The sequence below is a fragment of the Mangifera indica genome, chromosome 6, assembly GCF_011075055.1.
Source record: "Mangifera indica cultivar Alphonso chromosome 6, CATAS_Mindica_2.1, whole genome shotgun sequence".
NCBI lineage: Eukaryota > Viridiplantae > Streptophyta > Magnoliopsida > Sapindales > Anacardiaceae > Mangifera > Mangifera indica.
In genome coordinates this window covers 16,620,261-16,636,225 of record NC_058142.1, presented here as the reverse complement: position 1 = coordinate 16,636,225, position 15,965 = coordinate 16,620,261, and the positions used below count along the sequence as shown (strand labels likewise).

At 32.5% G+C, this 15,965-nt stretch overlaps 1 protein-coding gene across 3 annotated transcripts; it reads left to right on the top strand.

Moving 5' to 3' along the window:
• Positions 1-4,442: 4,442 nt before the first annotated feature.
• On the top strand, positions 4,443-15,696 carry LOC123218534 (protein PHLOEM PROTEIN 2-LIKE A1-like). Of its 3 annotated transcripts, none has more exons than XM_044640011.1 (2): positions 4,443-4,660; positions 4,752-5,271. In XM_044640011.1, the coding sequence occupies exons 1-2, from the start codon at positions 4,467-4,469 to the stop codon at positions 5,122-5,124; spliced, it is 567 nt and encodes a 188-aa protein (XP_044495946.1). In that variant the 5' UTR covers positions 4,443-4,466; the 3' UTR covers positions 5,125-5,271. The 3 variants fall into 3 exon arrangements, with proteins under 3 accessions (XP_044495946.1, XP_044495947.1, XP_044495945.1); XM_044640012.1 differs by lacking the exon at positions 4,752-5,271 and adding an exon at positions 15,205-15,696 and having other exon boundaries at positions 4,449-4,660; XM_044640010.1 differs by lacking the exons at positions 4,443-4,660; positions 4,752-5,271 and adding exons at positions 14,856-15,113; positions 15,205-15,665.
• Positions 15,697-15,965: the final 269 nt, after the last annotated feature.

Below are 15,965 nucleotides of genomic sequence, written 5' to 3'. Positions count from 1 at the left end.
TTTACTTTGTGTTAATGATGCAGGATCTTTATTTATGTAACATGCAATCTATGCATATATTCTAGATTTTTTCCCCTTTTTTTTTAATCCAGAAGAATATTATTTATTGTTTAATAATAAGTAAATATTTGACTTTGCATACACGATAACCATGATCAACAACGTTATTTCCCAAATAACCAGGAACTCACAGTCTCAACTTCTGTGTGCTTCAGTTTAAAATTATCAAGAATTTTTCTTTTGGTGACATGATATGCATGCATATATTCAAGATAGATGCTTTTGTGCCCTCAAGATTAACATTAATAATTCTTTCTCGAAAAGTAACTATTTAGTGTTTTGGTGACATGAGTTGTATTTTCATCGACATGAAGATTGGTCTAGTTTCACTCTCACCCAAATTGATTCGTGAATCATAAAATATTTTTCAAACTGAACTTTTGTAATAATATTCAAATTGGTGTAGTAGTTCATAGTATTAAAGAATCAGCCTCCTGAAAAATCAGCTACAATCATCTTGACAGTGCACCATTGTAATACTCTTTAATTAGTTTAGTAACAATCTTGTGAACATCATGACTTCTAAAATGATTCGATAGGCATATGACTCGGGCCTTTTTTACACACCCTAAGACCAATAATAACCTTTTTGTAAGTCTTTAGTAAGAAATTAAAAAAATTCATCATTACAAGTATATATTTTTTTAGTTTTAATAAGAGTATAAATATTTGATCGATAAAATTATAAAAACAATATTTATAATGGCAAGATATTTATCCCTTCTCCTCCCTAAACCCTGTATTTTGAATTTTTTGAACCGAAAAGATTAAAGGACATTTAAGGAATACTTTAAGACCTACATAAAGACTTGGCAACTCCTTATAAACATTTGGGAAAAGATGTGACTGGACATTCAAGGGAGGACCCAAGTACCTGTCAAGCACCCATTCAAGACTAATAGATGTGACTCACAAGACATCATGACTTCTAAAATGATTCGATAGGCATACGACTCGGGCATGCGGCACATTAAATACTCAATACCTAACACTATCTAGCTTATTGCAAAATCTTGATCATCCACTTGAAATTTATAGATGCAAAAGAGAAGAGTTTTTGCAAACGTTATTTACACCTCTGAAACTGAAGGGCAATTGTTATGCAGTCAATAGTCCTCCCCGAGGTCAACTCCAAAATATGACCCGAAACAATGACTAACGGATAGTGACTAAGCAATACTACAAGTCGTAGATCAGAGGACCAGGCCTTAAGAAAAGTAATTTACCTTTCAGAAGTCTCAAAACAGGGTACAATTAAAGACCACTCATACCACAACTTTTGTAATAATATTCAAATTGGTGTAGTAGTTCATAATATTAAAGAATCAACCTCCTGAAAAATCAGCTACAATCATCTTGACAGTGCACCATTGTAATACTCCACAAGATAGTTTAGTAACAATCTTGTGAACATAGGCATACTGATCATCAACCTAAATTACATACAAAATCCGATATCTTTTTTTTTCCTTTTGCTTTTTCCATTTACTTGGATAAACACTATAGCAAACCATCCTTAGTTTTTTCTCGTTTCAATCACTACTACGGTTAGGATTGGATTCAAATTGAGCCAAGGTCAAGCTCGGTTCGATTTACATGAAACTGAGCTCAAGCTTAACTCGATTTACATGAAACTGAGCTCAAGCTCAACTCGATTTACATGAAACTAAGCTCAAGCTCAAATCAACTTTTTAACTTAGCTCATTACTAAAACGACATCATTTTAATACATATTATTCAAAACAATATCGTTTTGTATCAAATTTTATAAGCTCGTGAACTTGATGAGTCAAATACTCTAAAGCTTGAACTTGAAAATATTAAACTTTTAGACTTGAACTCGAGCTTGTTTGAGCTTAAATCCAGCCCTCACCGCAGAAGCTTATTTTGTGAAATACTCAAAGTTGCACACATTGGTTAGTGCGGAAATCACATCAACAAGTATAGATAGAGATAACAATCTGATATTCTTTATTTAAATAAAATTAAACGTGACCGGTGTAATTTCTCATGAACAAGATTTAATAAGTTGATCCGTTCAATTAGGGTCTAATTTATTCTGACATAACAAAAAAGCCCCACAGTTTTATGCTAAACTAAAAGCCAAGTGAAAGAGTTCCTTTAACATATCTCAAAATGGTTACATGCTTGCCGTTGAAGTTGAGTTGCTAACTAAAGTCAAATAAAGTCAAACTTATTGTTATTATTACTATTTTTTGGTTCACCTAAGAAAATGAAGAATTGTATTTCTGATATGTGTATTACTAGAAGGTTTTAGGCTTTTGTACAATGACTAGACTATATCAAAAGGACTCCCGGCTCAATCATCAAGCCCAAATTATTTTCTATAATCAAACCCTATAATCAATTAACCTTAATTGACTAAGTAAATGATATTAATTATTACATTAGTAAGTAATGTTTTTACGTTACTGCGTACTTCGGATGGGTTAACAAACCATTAATTAGTTATTAATTTTTATTTATTATAAAGAAACTTCCATGACTCAAGGAGAATTTATTGATTAATATAAGGCTGAAAGACTTATTCCCACCCAAGGTATAATGTAAATCCAAACTTATACCCGTTAACTTTAAAAAACCCAAAGCCCCACTGATAGGTAAGATTTTGGGTTTTTAAAGTTAAGGGGGATGAGTTTAGGTTTATACTATACCTTAAGTGGGAATAAGTCTTTTAGCTTTAATATAAATATACACCTAACTACAAAGGCATCATGCACCTTATCCCTTGTGTTGGATATGATGATCCGAATTCAAGTTAACAAACATTCCAAATTACAAAACAAGTATTTCAATATCTTATAGGTATTCCATTGTGGTGAAGACATATGCCATCTAAAATATCAATTTTGGACAGAACAAGTAACAACTGGAAGGATGACCATGATTTAGACTTTTGGAATGGTGGTTTCTTCTAGTATGGATGTTCCATCAAATCGAATGACCATGGTTGCAGTTATAAATATGTACTATTTACATATTTTTGTTTGGCCTAGAGACTTATTCCCACCCAAGGAATAGTGAAATCTTAACTCATACCCATAGCTTTAAAAAACTTAAACACTCATCCATCACCAAACTTCTGTTAAAATGAAGAGTATAACTATTATTTTCTGATAATTTAAAAAAAAATTCTAATTTTATCCCATTTCCCCTTTTAATTTTGATAACTAACAATTTTTCAATAATTTTATATTTTTCAATTTTAAAAAGCGATTATTTACCCCCCAACTCTACGATTTCCTCTCTTTAAGTCTTTTTGCTATAACAACCGTCCACCCTAATTTTTTAAAAATTTTATTTCACCCCTAATGGTCTGTAAATCCTATTTCAACGATGCAGCTCCTCTATATCAACTGTCTATTGCCTGAAGATGTTACAACAGAGATCCTCACTAATTTAAACTTTAAGAATTGGAGGTTAAATATACATATTGAGCTTGCATTACATATTGAAGATTCGTCTTTTCAGGTTGATGAACTGCCAAAGCAAGTGATAAAGCTGAATTGAATAAAAAGATATTTGTTTTGAGTGTGAGAAATCCGACAAGCTAAGGTTGTTTTCCATGAAAAGATTCATTGTTGGTTACCTGAATAGAATAAAGAAATAATGTCCACCTTTTATAGAATAATTTATGATATAGGCAATCACTTTAAGTCTAGAAATTAAAAAAAAACAGTTTTTTTTTTTTTTTAATAAAGTATAACTACTTTTGTGACTCTACATTCGGATATTTTATTCCAAATAGACAGCTCAATAGCATAGAATTATAATTTGTAGAAAGAATCTGGATTAGTGACATAATGGCATAATAATAACTTTCTTTTCTTCTCTCACTTCTGGTGTATTTGATTTGGATACTCTTACTAAATTAGTGAATATTTATAAATCAATAAATATGTTAATTTATTTTTGATGGACTTATGTTATGTACAAGCACAAATCCATCCTTCACAAGAAATTAATCCGCAATAATTTAATATCGCTACTTCAAAAAAAAAAAAATCACGCGTTTGGTACACAAAGGAAAGTAGACACAAATACGGCTATTATCTCCGGAGAATTAGAAACCCTTATATTTTTCACAAAAGAATAAGATTTATGCATCTGCCAGAAGGATTACGAGTTGAGAATTTTCATCCATATATGTATATAGAGGCAATAATATTGGACGGACGGTGTATAGATGATGCTATCTAGAGGTACGTAGGAGATCAGAGCTGCTAAATTATCCTTTTGAATTATTAAAGCGAAACAAGATTCTCATGAAAAAGAAAAAATGTATTTAATTTGATCATCTCCTCCTATAAATTCTAGGTCTGCATGGCCAACCACCATCATCAGTAAGAGTTGCTTGAAATATTGAAGAGAAGAGTGATCAGGAGATGGCTACAGCTCAAGTTCGGCTCCCACACGACCTGCAGGCCATTCTGAAAGGAGGAGACCCGCAGATTCAGGCCTCCTTCGACAGTCTGAACGAACAGCGCAAGGGTAGAATCGTAATACGTGCAAGGCAGCTCACAATATTTCAGGGAGATGATCCAAGTTGCTGGAAATGGATTTTCATGCCAGACACTAAGTAATTATATATTATATATAAAAATACTGGTTTTCCACCTTAGTTTTAGTTAAATGAAGAATAATTAATAAAATAAATTTTGTTTTTGCAGTGGTGCTCGGGTTGAGGTGGCTGAATCATTGGAAATCGATGTTCTTGACGTGTGCAAGAAATACCCTGCTCAACAGCTCACTTCATCGAAGTATTACCTTGTTTACTTTGTGTTAATGATGGAGGATACAGCATTTGGATTTGAAGGTCATCCAGTGACCTTTAAACTCCTCGTTCCCGGCCAAAAACCTATTGAACGCAAACAGGATTTGAGTAAGTTGCCAAGAAAAACATGGGCAGTGGTCCCAGCTGGTTTGTTCTATGGAGATCCCGGAATGGCTGGGGAATTGAAAATCTCAATGTCTGAACACGGTGACCAGTCGAAGGGTGGGCTGATTGTCAATAAGCTCGTCATTCTGCCACTGGAGGAGTAGTGAGAATGGCGATAATCAACGACAAGACTTTTGTGAAACTAAAAGTTTCTAACTAGATACTAAATAAAATCGTCTCGTGTTAATCCTACTTGTAGCTTCTCTTCTATTGTAATAAATAAAATGTGAGAGATAATAAAACTAAGTTTAGTAAAATCAAGATAATGCAACTTCGTAATCATGGATGCTGAAAAAAGCAGGAATTTTTCTCAACTTAGGAAGAATAGAAGCCAAAATTTTTATTTCAAAAAGCTGCATAATCTTCATTTCCAGTTTAATTACATGCATAGATAAATACATAGCTTAAAGCCTCTATATATGTGATTACAAATGCCTTCCTTCCAATACATGAACTTTTATTTAATTATTTAATTATTCAGTTTTATTAAACCAAACATATAATTCAAGATTTATATATGCATGCTCCAGAATGAATTTTAGCATAAATCTTTCTTTATGTAACATGAAATCTATGCATATATTCAAGATTTTTTCCATTTTTTTTTTTAAATCCTGAAGCATATTATTTGTTGTTTAATAATAAGTAAATATTTGACTTTGCATGCAAGACAACCATGATCAACAACGTTATTTCCCAAATGACTAGGAACTCACAGCCTCAACTTCTGTGTGCTTCAGCTTAAATTTATCAAGAATTTTTCTTTTGGTGACATGATATGCATGCATATATTCAAGATAGATGCTTTTGTGCCCTCAAGATTAACATTAATAATTCTTTCTCGAAAAGTAACTATTTAGTGTTTTGGTGGCATGAGTTGTATTTTGATCAACATGAAGATTGGTCTAGTTTCATTCTCACCCAAATTGATTCGTGAATCATAAAATATTTTTCAAACCGAACTTTTGTAATAATATTCAAATGGGTGTAGTAGTTCATAATATTAAAGAATCAGCCCCCTGAAAAATCAGCTACAATCATCTTGACAGTGCACCATTGTAATACTCTTTAATTAGTTTAGTAACAATCTTGTGAACATACGCATACTGATCATCAACCTAAATTACATGCAAAATCCTATATCTTTTTTTTCCCTTTTGCTTTTTCCGTTTACTTAGACAAACACTATAGGAAACCATCCTTAGTTTTTTCTTGTTTCAATTACTACTACAGATAGGGTTGGATTCAAACCGAATCGAGCTCAAGCTTGGCTTGATTTACATAAAACTAAGCTCAAGCTCAAATCAACTTTTTAATTTAACTCGTTACTAAAACGACATCGTTTTAATGCATAGTATTTAAAACGATGTCGTTTTGTATCAAATTTTATAAGCTCGTGAACTTGATGAGTCAAATACTCTAAAGCTTGAGTTCGGAAATATTTCACTTTTAGAATTGAGGTCGAGCTTGTTTGAGCTCGAATCCAGCCCTCACTGCAGAAGCTTATTTTGTGAAATGCTCAAAGTTGCAGACATTGATTACTGCGGAAATTACATCAACAATTAAATTAATAAAATAAATTATGTTTTTGCAGTGGTTCTCGGATTGAGGTGGCTGAATCACTCCAAATCGATGTTCTTGACGCCTGCAAGAAATACCCTGTTCAACAGCTCACTCCACCGAAGTATCACCTTTTTTACTTTCTGTTAATGATGGAGGATCTTTATTTATGCAACATGAAATCTATGCATATATTCTAGAATTTTTCCATTTTTTTTTTTAATCCTGAAGAATATTATTTATTGTTTAATAATAAGTAAATATTTGACTTTCCATACACGATAACCATGATCAATAACGTTATTTCCCAAATGAGCAGGAACTCACAGTCTCAACTTCTGTTTGCTTCAGTTTAAATTTATCAAGAATTTTTCTTTTGGTGACATGATATGCATGCATATATTCTAGATAGATGTTTTTGTTCGCTCAAGATTAACATTAATAATTCTTTCTCGAAAAGTAACTATTTAGTGTTTTGGTGACATGAGTTGTATTTTGATCGGCATGAAGATTGGTCTAGTTTCATTCTCACCCAAATTTATTCGTGTATCATAAAATATTTTTCAATTTTTCAAACCGAACTTAACTGTTCTATAACCCAAACTAAACCAAAGCACTTTTTTCGAATGTTTGACCTGGTTTGGAGCTTTTTTACACACCCTAAAACCAATTATAACGAGTTTGTAAGTCTTTTGAAAGAAATTAAAAAAATTCATCATTACAAGTATATATTTATTTAGTTTTAGCAAGAGTATAAATAATTGATCGTTAAAATTATAATAACAATATTTATAGTGGCAAGATATTTATCCCTTCTCCTTGCTAAACCCTGTATTTTGAATTTTTTGAACTAAAAAGATTAAAGGACATTTAAGGAATACTTCATGACCTGCATAAAGGCTTGGCAACTCTTTATAAACATTTGGGAAAAGATGTGACTGGACATTCAAGGGACGACCCAAGTACCTGTCAAGCACCCATTCAAGACTAATAGATGTGACTCACAAGACATCATGACTTCTAAAATGATTCCATAGGCATACGACTCAGGCATGCGGCACATTAAATACTCAATACCTAACACCATCTAGCTTATTGCAAAATCTTGATCATCCACATGAAATTTATAAATGCAAAAGAAAAGAGTTTTCGCAAACGTTATTTACACCTCTGAAACTGAAGGGCAATTGTTATGCAGTCAATAGTCCTCCCCAAGGTCAACTCCAAAATATGACCTGAAACAATGACTAGCGGATAGTGACTAAGCAATACCATGAGTCGCAGGTCAGAGGACCAGGTCTTAAGAAAAATAATTTACCTTTCAGAAGTCTGAAAACAGGATACCATTAAAGACCACTCATACCACAACTTTACTAATAATATTCAAATTGGTGTAGTAGTTCATAATATTAAAGAATCAACCTCCTGAAAAATCAGCTACGATCATCTTGACATAGCACCATCGTAATACTCTTTAATTAGTTTAGTAACAATCTTGTGAACATAGGCATACTGATCATCAACCTAAATTACGTGCAAAATCCTATATCTTTTTTTTCCCTTTTGCTTTTTCCATTTACTTAGACAAACACTATAGCAAACCATCCTTAGTTTTTTCTTGTTTCAATCACTACTACAGATAGGGTTGGATTCAAGCCAAGTCGAGCTCAAGCTCGGCTCGATTTACATGAAACTGTGCTCAAGCTCAAATCAACTTTTTAATTTAGCTCGTTACTAAAACGACATCGTTTTAATGCATATTATTTAAAACGATGTCGTTTTGTATCAAATTTTATAAGCTCCTGAACTTGATGAGTCAAATACCCTAAAGCTTGAGTTCGGAAATATTTAACTTTTAGACTTGAGCTCGAGCTTGTTTGAGCGCGAATCCAGCCCTCACTGCAGAAGCTTATTTTGTGAAATGCTCAAAGTTGCAGACATTGATTAGTGCGTAAATCACATCAACAATTAAATTAATAAAATAAATTATGTTTTTGCTGTGGTTCTCGGGTTGAGGTGGCTGAATCACTCCAAATCGATGTTCTTGACGCCTGCAAGAAATACCCTGTTCAACAGCTCACTCCACCGAAGTATCACCTTTTTTACTTTCTGTTAATGATGGGGGATCTTTATTTATGCAACATGAAATCTATGCATATATTCTAGATTTTTTCCACTTTATTTTTTTTAATCCTGAAGAATATTATTTATTGTTTAATAATAAGTAAATATTTGACTTTGCATACACGATAACCATGATCAACAACGTTATTTCCCAAATGAGCAGGAACTCACAGTCTCAACTTCTGTTTGCTTCAGTTTAAATTTATCAAGAATTTTTCTTTTGGTGACATGACATGCATGCATATATTCTAGATAGATGTTTTTGTGCGCTCAAGATTAACATTAATAATTCTTTCTCGAAAAGTAACTAGTTAGTGTTTTGGTGACATGAGTTGTATTTTGATCGGCATGAAGATTGGTCTAGTTTCACTTTCACCCAAATTTATTCGTGTATCATAAAATATTTTTCAATTTTTCAAACCGAATTTAACTGTTCTATAACCCAAACTAAACCAAAGTGCTTTTTTCGAATGTTTGACCTGGTTTGGAGCTTTTTTACACACCCTAAAACCAATAATAACGAGTTTGTAAGTCTTTTGAAAAAAATTAAAAAAATTCATCATTACAAGTATATATTTATTTAGTTTTAGCAAGAGTATAAATAATTAATCGTTAAAATTATAATAACAATATTTATAGTGGCAAAATATTTATCCCTTCTCCTCGCTAAACCCTGTATTTTGAATTTTTTGAACTAAAAAGATTAAAGGACATTTAAGGAATACTTCATGACCTACATAAAGGCTTGGCAACTCTTTATAAACATTTGGGAAAAGATGTGACTGGACATTCAAGGGACGACCCAAGTACCTGTCAAGCACCCATTCAAGACTAATAGATGTGACTCACAAGACATCATGACTTCTAAAATGATTCCATAGGCATACGACTCAGGCATGCGGCACATTAAATAATCAATACCTAACACCATCTAGCTTATTGCAAAATCTTGATCATCCACATGAAATTTATAAATGCAAAAGAGAAGAGTTTTCACAAACGTTATTTACACCTCTGAAACTGAAGGGCAATTGTTATGCAGTCAATAGTCCTCCCCAAGGTCAACTCCAAAATATGACCTGAAACAATGACTAGTGGATAGTGACTAAGCAATACCATGAGTCGCAGGTCAGAGGACCAGGTCTTAAGAAAAATAATTTACCTTTCAGAAGTCTCAAAACAGGATACCATTAAAGACCACTCATACCACAACTTTACTAATAATATTCAAATTGGTGTAGTAGTTCATAATATTAAAGAATCAACCTCCTGAAAAATCAGCTACGATCATCTTGACATAGCACCATCGTAATACTCTTTAATTAGTTTTGGAACAATCTTGTGAACATAGGCATACTGATCATCAACCTAAATTACGTACAAAATCCTATATCTTTTTTTTCCCTTTTGCTTTTTCCATTTGCTTAGACAAGCACTATAGCAAACCAACCTTTGTTTTTTCTTGTTTCTATCACTACTACAGATAGGGTTGGATTCAAGTCGAATCGAGCTCAAGCGCGGCTCGATTTGCATGAAACTGAGCTCAAACTCAAATCAACTTTTTAACTTAGTTGTTACTAAAACGACATCGTTTTAATGTATATTATTAAAAACGATGTTGTTTTGTATCAAATTTTATAAGCTCGTGAACTTGACGAGTCAAATACCCTAAAACTTGCGTTAAAAAATATTTAACTTTTAAACTTGAGCTCGAATCCAGCCCTCACTGCAGAAGCTTATTTTGTGAAATGCTCAAAGTTGCACACTTTGATTAGTGCGAAAATCTCATCAACAAGTAAATTAATAAAATAAATTATGTTTTTGTAGTGGTGCTCGGGTTGAGGTGGCTGAATCATTGCTAATCGATGTTCTTGACGCCTGCAAGAAATACCCTGTTCAACAGCTCACTCCATCGAAGTATCACCTTTTTTACTTTGTGTCAATGATGGAGGGTCTTTATTTAAGTAAATGAAATCTATGCATATATTCAAGATTTTTTCCCCTTTTTTATTTTCAATCCAGAAGAATATTATTTATTGTTTAATAATAAGTAAATATTTGACTTTGCATACACGATAACCATGATCAACAACGTTATTTCCCGAATGACCAGGAACTCACAGTCTCAACTTTTGTGTGCTTCAGTTTAAATTTATCAGAAATTTTTCTTTTGGTGACATGATATGCGTGCATATATTCAGGATAGATGTTTTTGTGCCCTCACGATTAACATTAATAATTACTTCTCGAAAAGTAACTATTTTATGTTTTGGTGACATGAGTTGTATTTTGATTGACATGAAGATTGGTCCAGTTTCATTCTCACCCAAATTGATTCGTGAATAATAACATATTTTTAAATTTTTCAAACCGAACTTAACTGTTCTTCAACCCAAACTAAACCAAAACGCTATTTTCGAATGTTTGACCTAGTTTGGAGCTTTTTTACACACCCTAAGACCAATAATAACGAGTTTGTAAGTCTTTAGTAAGAAATTAAGAACATTCATCATTACAAGTATATATTTATTTAGTTTTAGTAAGAGTATAAATAATTGATCACTAAAATTATAAAAACAATATTTATAATGGTAAGATATTTATCCTTTCTCCTCGCTAAACCCTGTATTTTGAATTTTTTGGGCTGAAAAGATTAAAGGACATTTAAGGAATACTTCAAGACCTACATAAAGACTTGGCAACTCTTTTTAAACATTTGGGAAAATATGTGACTGGACATTCAAGGGAGGACCCCAAGTACCTGTCAAGCACCCATTCAAGACTAATAGATGTGACTCACAAGACATCATGACTTCTAAAATGATTCGATAGGCACACGACTTGGCATGCGGCACATTAAATACTCAATACCTAACACTATCTAGCTTATTGCAAAATCTTGATCATCCACGTGAAATTTATAAATGCAAAAAAGAAGAGTTTTTGCAAACATTATTTACACCTCTGAAATTGAAGGGCAATTATTCTGCAGTCAATAGTCCTCCCCGAGGTCAACTCCAAAATATGACCCGAAACAATGACTAGCGGATAGTGACTAAGCAATACCACAAGTCATAGGTCAGAGGACCAGGTCTTAAGAAAAATAATTTACCTTTCAGAAGTCTCAAACAGGGTACAATTAAAGACCACTCATACCCCAACTTTAGTATTAATATTCATATTGGTGTAGTAGTTCATAATATTAAAGAATCAACCTCCTAAAAAATCAGATACAATCATCTTGACAGTGCACCATTGTAATACTCTTTAATTAGTTTAGTAACAATCTTGCGAACGTAGGCATACTGATCATCAACCTAAATTACGTACAAAATCCTATATCTTTTTTTTTCCTTTTGCTTTTTCCATTTGTTTAGACAAAACACTATAGCAAACCATCCTTAGTTTTTTCTTGTTTCAATCACCACTACGGATAGGGTTGGATTCAAGCCGAATCGAGCTCAAGCTCGGCTCGATTTACATGAAACTGTGCTCAAGCTCAAATCAACTTTTTAACTTAGCTCTCTGCTAAAAAGACATCATTTTAATAAATATTTTTTAAAACGATATCATTTTGTATCAAATTTTATAAGTTCGTGAACTTGATAAGTCAAATACCCTAAAGCTTGAGCTCGAAAATATTAAACTTTCAAACTTGAACTCGAGCTTGTTTGAGTATAGAAGCTTATTTTGTGAAATACTCGAAGTTGAACACATTGGTTAGTGCGTAAATCACATCAACAAGTATAGATAAAGATAACAATCTGATATTTTTTCTTTAGCTAAAATTAAACGTGACTGGTTTAATTTCTCATGAACAAGAATTAATGAGTTGATCCGTTCAATTAGGGTCTAATTTATTGTTACATAAAAAAAAAACCCTACAATTTTATTCTAAACTAAAAGCCAAGTGAAAGAGTTCCTTTATCATATCTCAAAATTGTTACATGCTTGCCATTGAAGTTCAGCTGCTATTAAAGTAAAATAAAGTGAAAGTTATTGTTATTATTACTATTTTTTGGTTCACCTGAGAAAATGAAGAATTGTATTTCTGATATGTGTATTACTAGAAGGTTTTAGGCTTTTGTACAACGACTAGACTATATCAAAAGGACTCCCGGCTCAATCATCAAGCCCAAATTATTTTCCATAATCAAACCTTATAATCAATTAACCTTAATTGACTAAGTAAATTATATTAATTATTAAATTAATAAGTAATGTTTTTAGGTTACTTCGTACTTAGGATGGGTTAACAAATCATTAATTAGTTATTTATTTTTATTTATTATAAAGAAACCTCCATGACCCAAGGAGAATTTATTGATTAATATAAGGCTGAAAGACTTATTCCCACCCAAGGTATAACGTAAATCCAAACTCATACCCGTTAACTTTAAAAAACCCAAAGCCCCACTCATTGGTGAGATTTTCGGTTTTTTAAAGTTAAGGGGGATGAGTTTAGGTTTATACTATACCTTAGGTGGGAATAAGTCTTTGGGCCTTAATATAAATATACACCTAACTACAAAAGCATCATACACCATATCCCTTGTGTTGGATATGATGATCCGAATTCAAGTTAACAAACGTTCCAAATTACAAAACGAGAATTTCAATATCTGATAGGTGTTCCATTGTGGTGAAGACATATGCCATCTAAAATATCAATTTTGGACAGAATAAGTAACAACTAGAAAGATGACCATGATTTAGACTTTTGGAATGGTGGTTTCTTCTAGTTTGGATGTTCCATCAAATCGAATGACCATGGTTGCAATTATAAATATGTACTATTCACATATTTTGGTTTGGCCTAGAGACTTATTTCCACCAAAGGAATAGTAAAATCTTAAACTCATACCCGTAACTTTCAAAAACTTAAACACCCACCCATCACCAAACTTCTGTTAAAATGAAGGATAGAACTATTATTTTACTGATAATATTAAAAAAATTATAATTTTATCCCATTTTCCCTTTTAATTTTGAAAACTAACAATTTCTCAATAATTTTATATTTTTCAGTTTTAAAATGTGACTATTTACCCGGCAACTCTAAGGTTTCCTCTCTTTAAGCTTTTTTGTTATAACAATTGTCCACCCTAGTTTTCTAAAAATTTTATTTCACCCCTAATGGTCTGTAAATCCTATTTCGACGATGCAACTCCTCCATATCAACAGTCCGTTGCCTGAAGATTTTACAATAGAGATCCTGACTAATTTCAACTTTAAGAATTGGAGGTAAAATATATATTGAGCTTGCATTACATATTTAAAATTCATCTTTTCAGTTTGATGAACTACCAAAGCGAGAGATAAAGCTGAATTGAATAAAAAGATATTTGTTTTGAGTGTGAGTGATCCGGCAAGCTAAGGTTCTTGCCATTAAAAGATTCGTTGTTGGTTATCTCAACAGAATAAAGAAATAATGTCCAACTTTTATAGAATAATTTATGAGATAGATAATCACTTTAAGTCTAGAAATAAAAAAAAAAACAGTTTTTTTTTTTTTTTATAAAGTATAACTACTTTTGTGACTCTACATCCGGATATTTTATTCCAAATAGACAGCTCAATAGCATAGAATTATAATTTGTAGAAAGAATCTGGATTAGTGACATAATGGCATAATAATAACTTTCTTTTCTTCTCTCACTTCTGGTATATTTGATTTGGATATTCTTACAAAATTAGTGAATATTTATAAATCAATAAATATGTTAAATTTATTTTTGATGGACTTATGTTATGTACAAGCACAAATCCATCCTTCACAAGAAATTAATCCGTAATAATTTAATATCGCTACATTAAAAAAAAAAAAAAATCAAAATCAGGCGTTTGGTACATAAGGAAAGTAGAGACAAATACGGCCATTATCTCCCGAAAATTAGAAACCCTTATATTTTTCACAAAAGAATAAGATTTATGCATCTGCCAGAAGGATTATGACTTGAGAATTTTCATCCATATATGTATATAGAGGCAATAATATTGGACGGACGGTGTATAGATGATGCTATCTAGAGAGGCGTAGGAGATAAGAGATGCTCAATTATCCTTTTGAATTATTAAAGCGAAACAAGATTCTCATGAAAAAGAAAAAATGTATTTAATTTGATCATCTCCTCCTATAAATTCTAGGTCTGCATGGCCAACCACCATCATCAGTAAGAGTTGCTTGAAATATTAAAGAGAAGAGTGATCAGGAGATGGCTACGGCTCAAGTTCAGCTCCCACACGACCTCCAGGCCGTTCTGAAAGGAGGAGACCCGCAGATTCACGCCTCCTTCGACTGTCTGAACGAACAGCGCAAGGGTAGAATCGTAATACGAGCAAGGGAGCTCACAATCTTTCAGGGAGATGATCCAAGTTGCTGGAAATGGATTCTCAAGCCAGACACTAAGTAGTTATATATTATATATAAAAATATTGGTTTTCCACCTTATTTTTAGTTAAATTATGAATAATTAATAAAATAAATTTTGTTTTTGCAGTGGTGCTCGGGTTGAGGTGGCTGAATCATTGGAAATCGATGTTCTTGACGTGTGCAAGAAATGCCCTGTTCAACAGTTCACTCCATCGAAGTATCACCTTGTTTACTTTGTGTTAATGATGGAGGATACAGCATTTGGATTTGAAGGTCATCCAGTGACCTTTAAACTCCTCGTTCCCGGTCAAAAACCTACTGAACGCACACAGGATTTGAGTAAGTTGCCAAGAAAAACATGGGCAGTGGTCCCAGTTGGTACGTTCTATGGAGATCCCGGAATGGCTGGGGAATTGAAAATCTCAATGTCTGAACACGGTGACCAGTCGAAGGGTGGGCTGATTGTCAATAAGCTCGTCATTCTGCCACTGGAGGAGTAGTGAGAATGACGATAATCAACGCTGAGACGTTTGTGAAACTAAAAGTTTCTAACTAGATACTAAATAAAATCGTCTCGTGTTAATCCTACTTGTAGCTTCTCTTCTATTGTAATAAATAATAAAACTAAGTTTAATAAAATCAAGATAATGCAACTTCGTATCATGGATGCTGAAAAAAGCAGGAATTTTACTCAACTTAGGAAGAATAGAAGCCAAAATTTTTATTTCAGTAAGCTGCATAATCTTCATTTCCAGTTTAATTACTTGCCTAGACAAATACATAGCTTAAAGCCTCTATATATGTGGTTACAAATGTCTTCCTTCCAATACACGAACCCAATCCTAAACTTTTATTTAATTATTTAATTATTCAGTTTTATTAAACCAA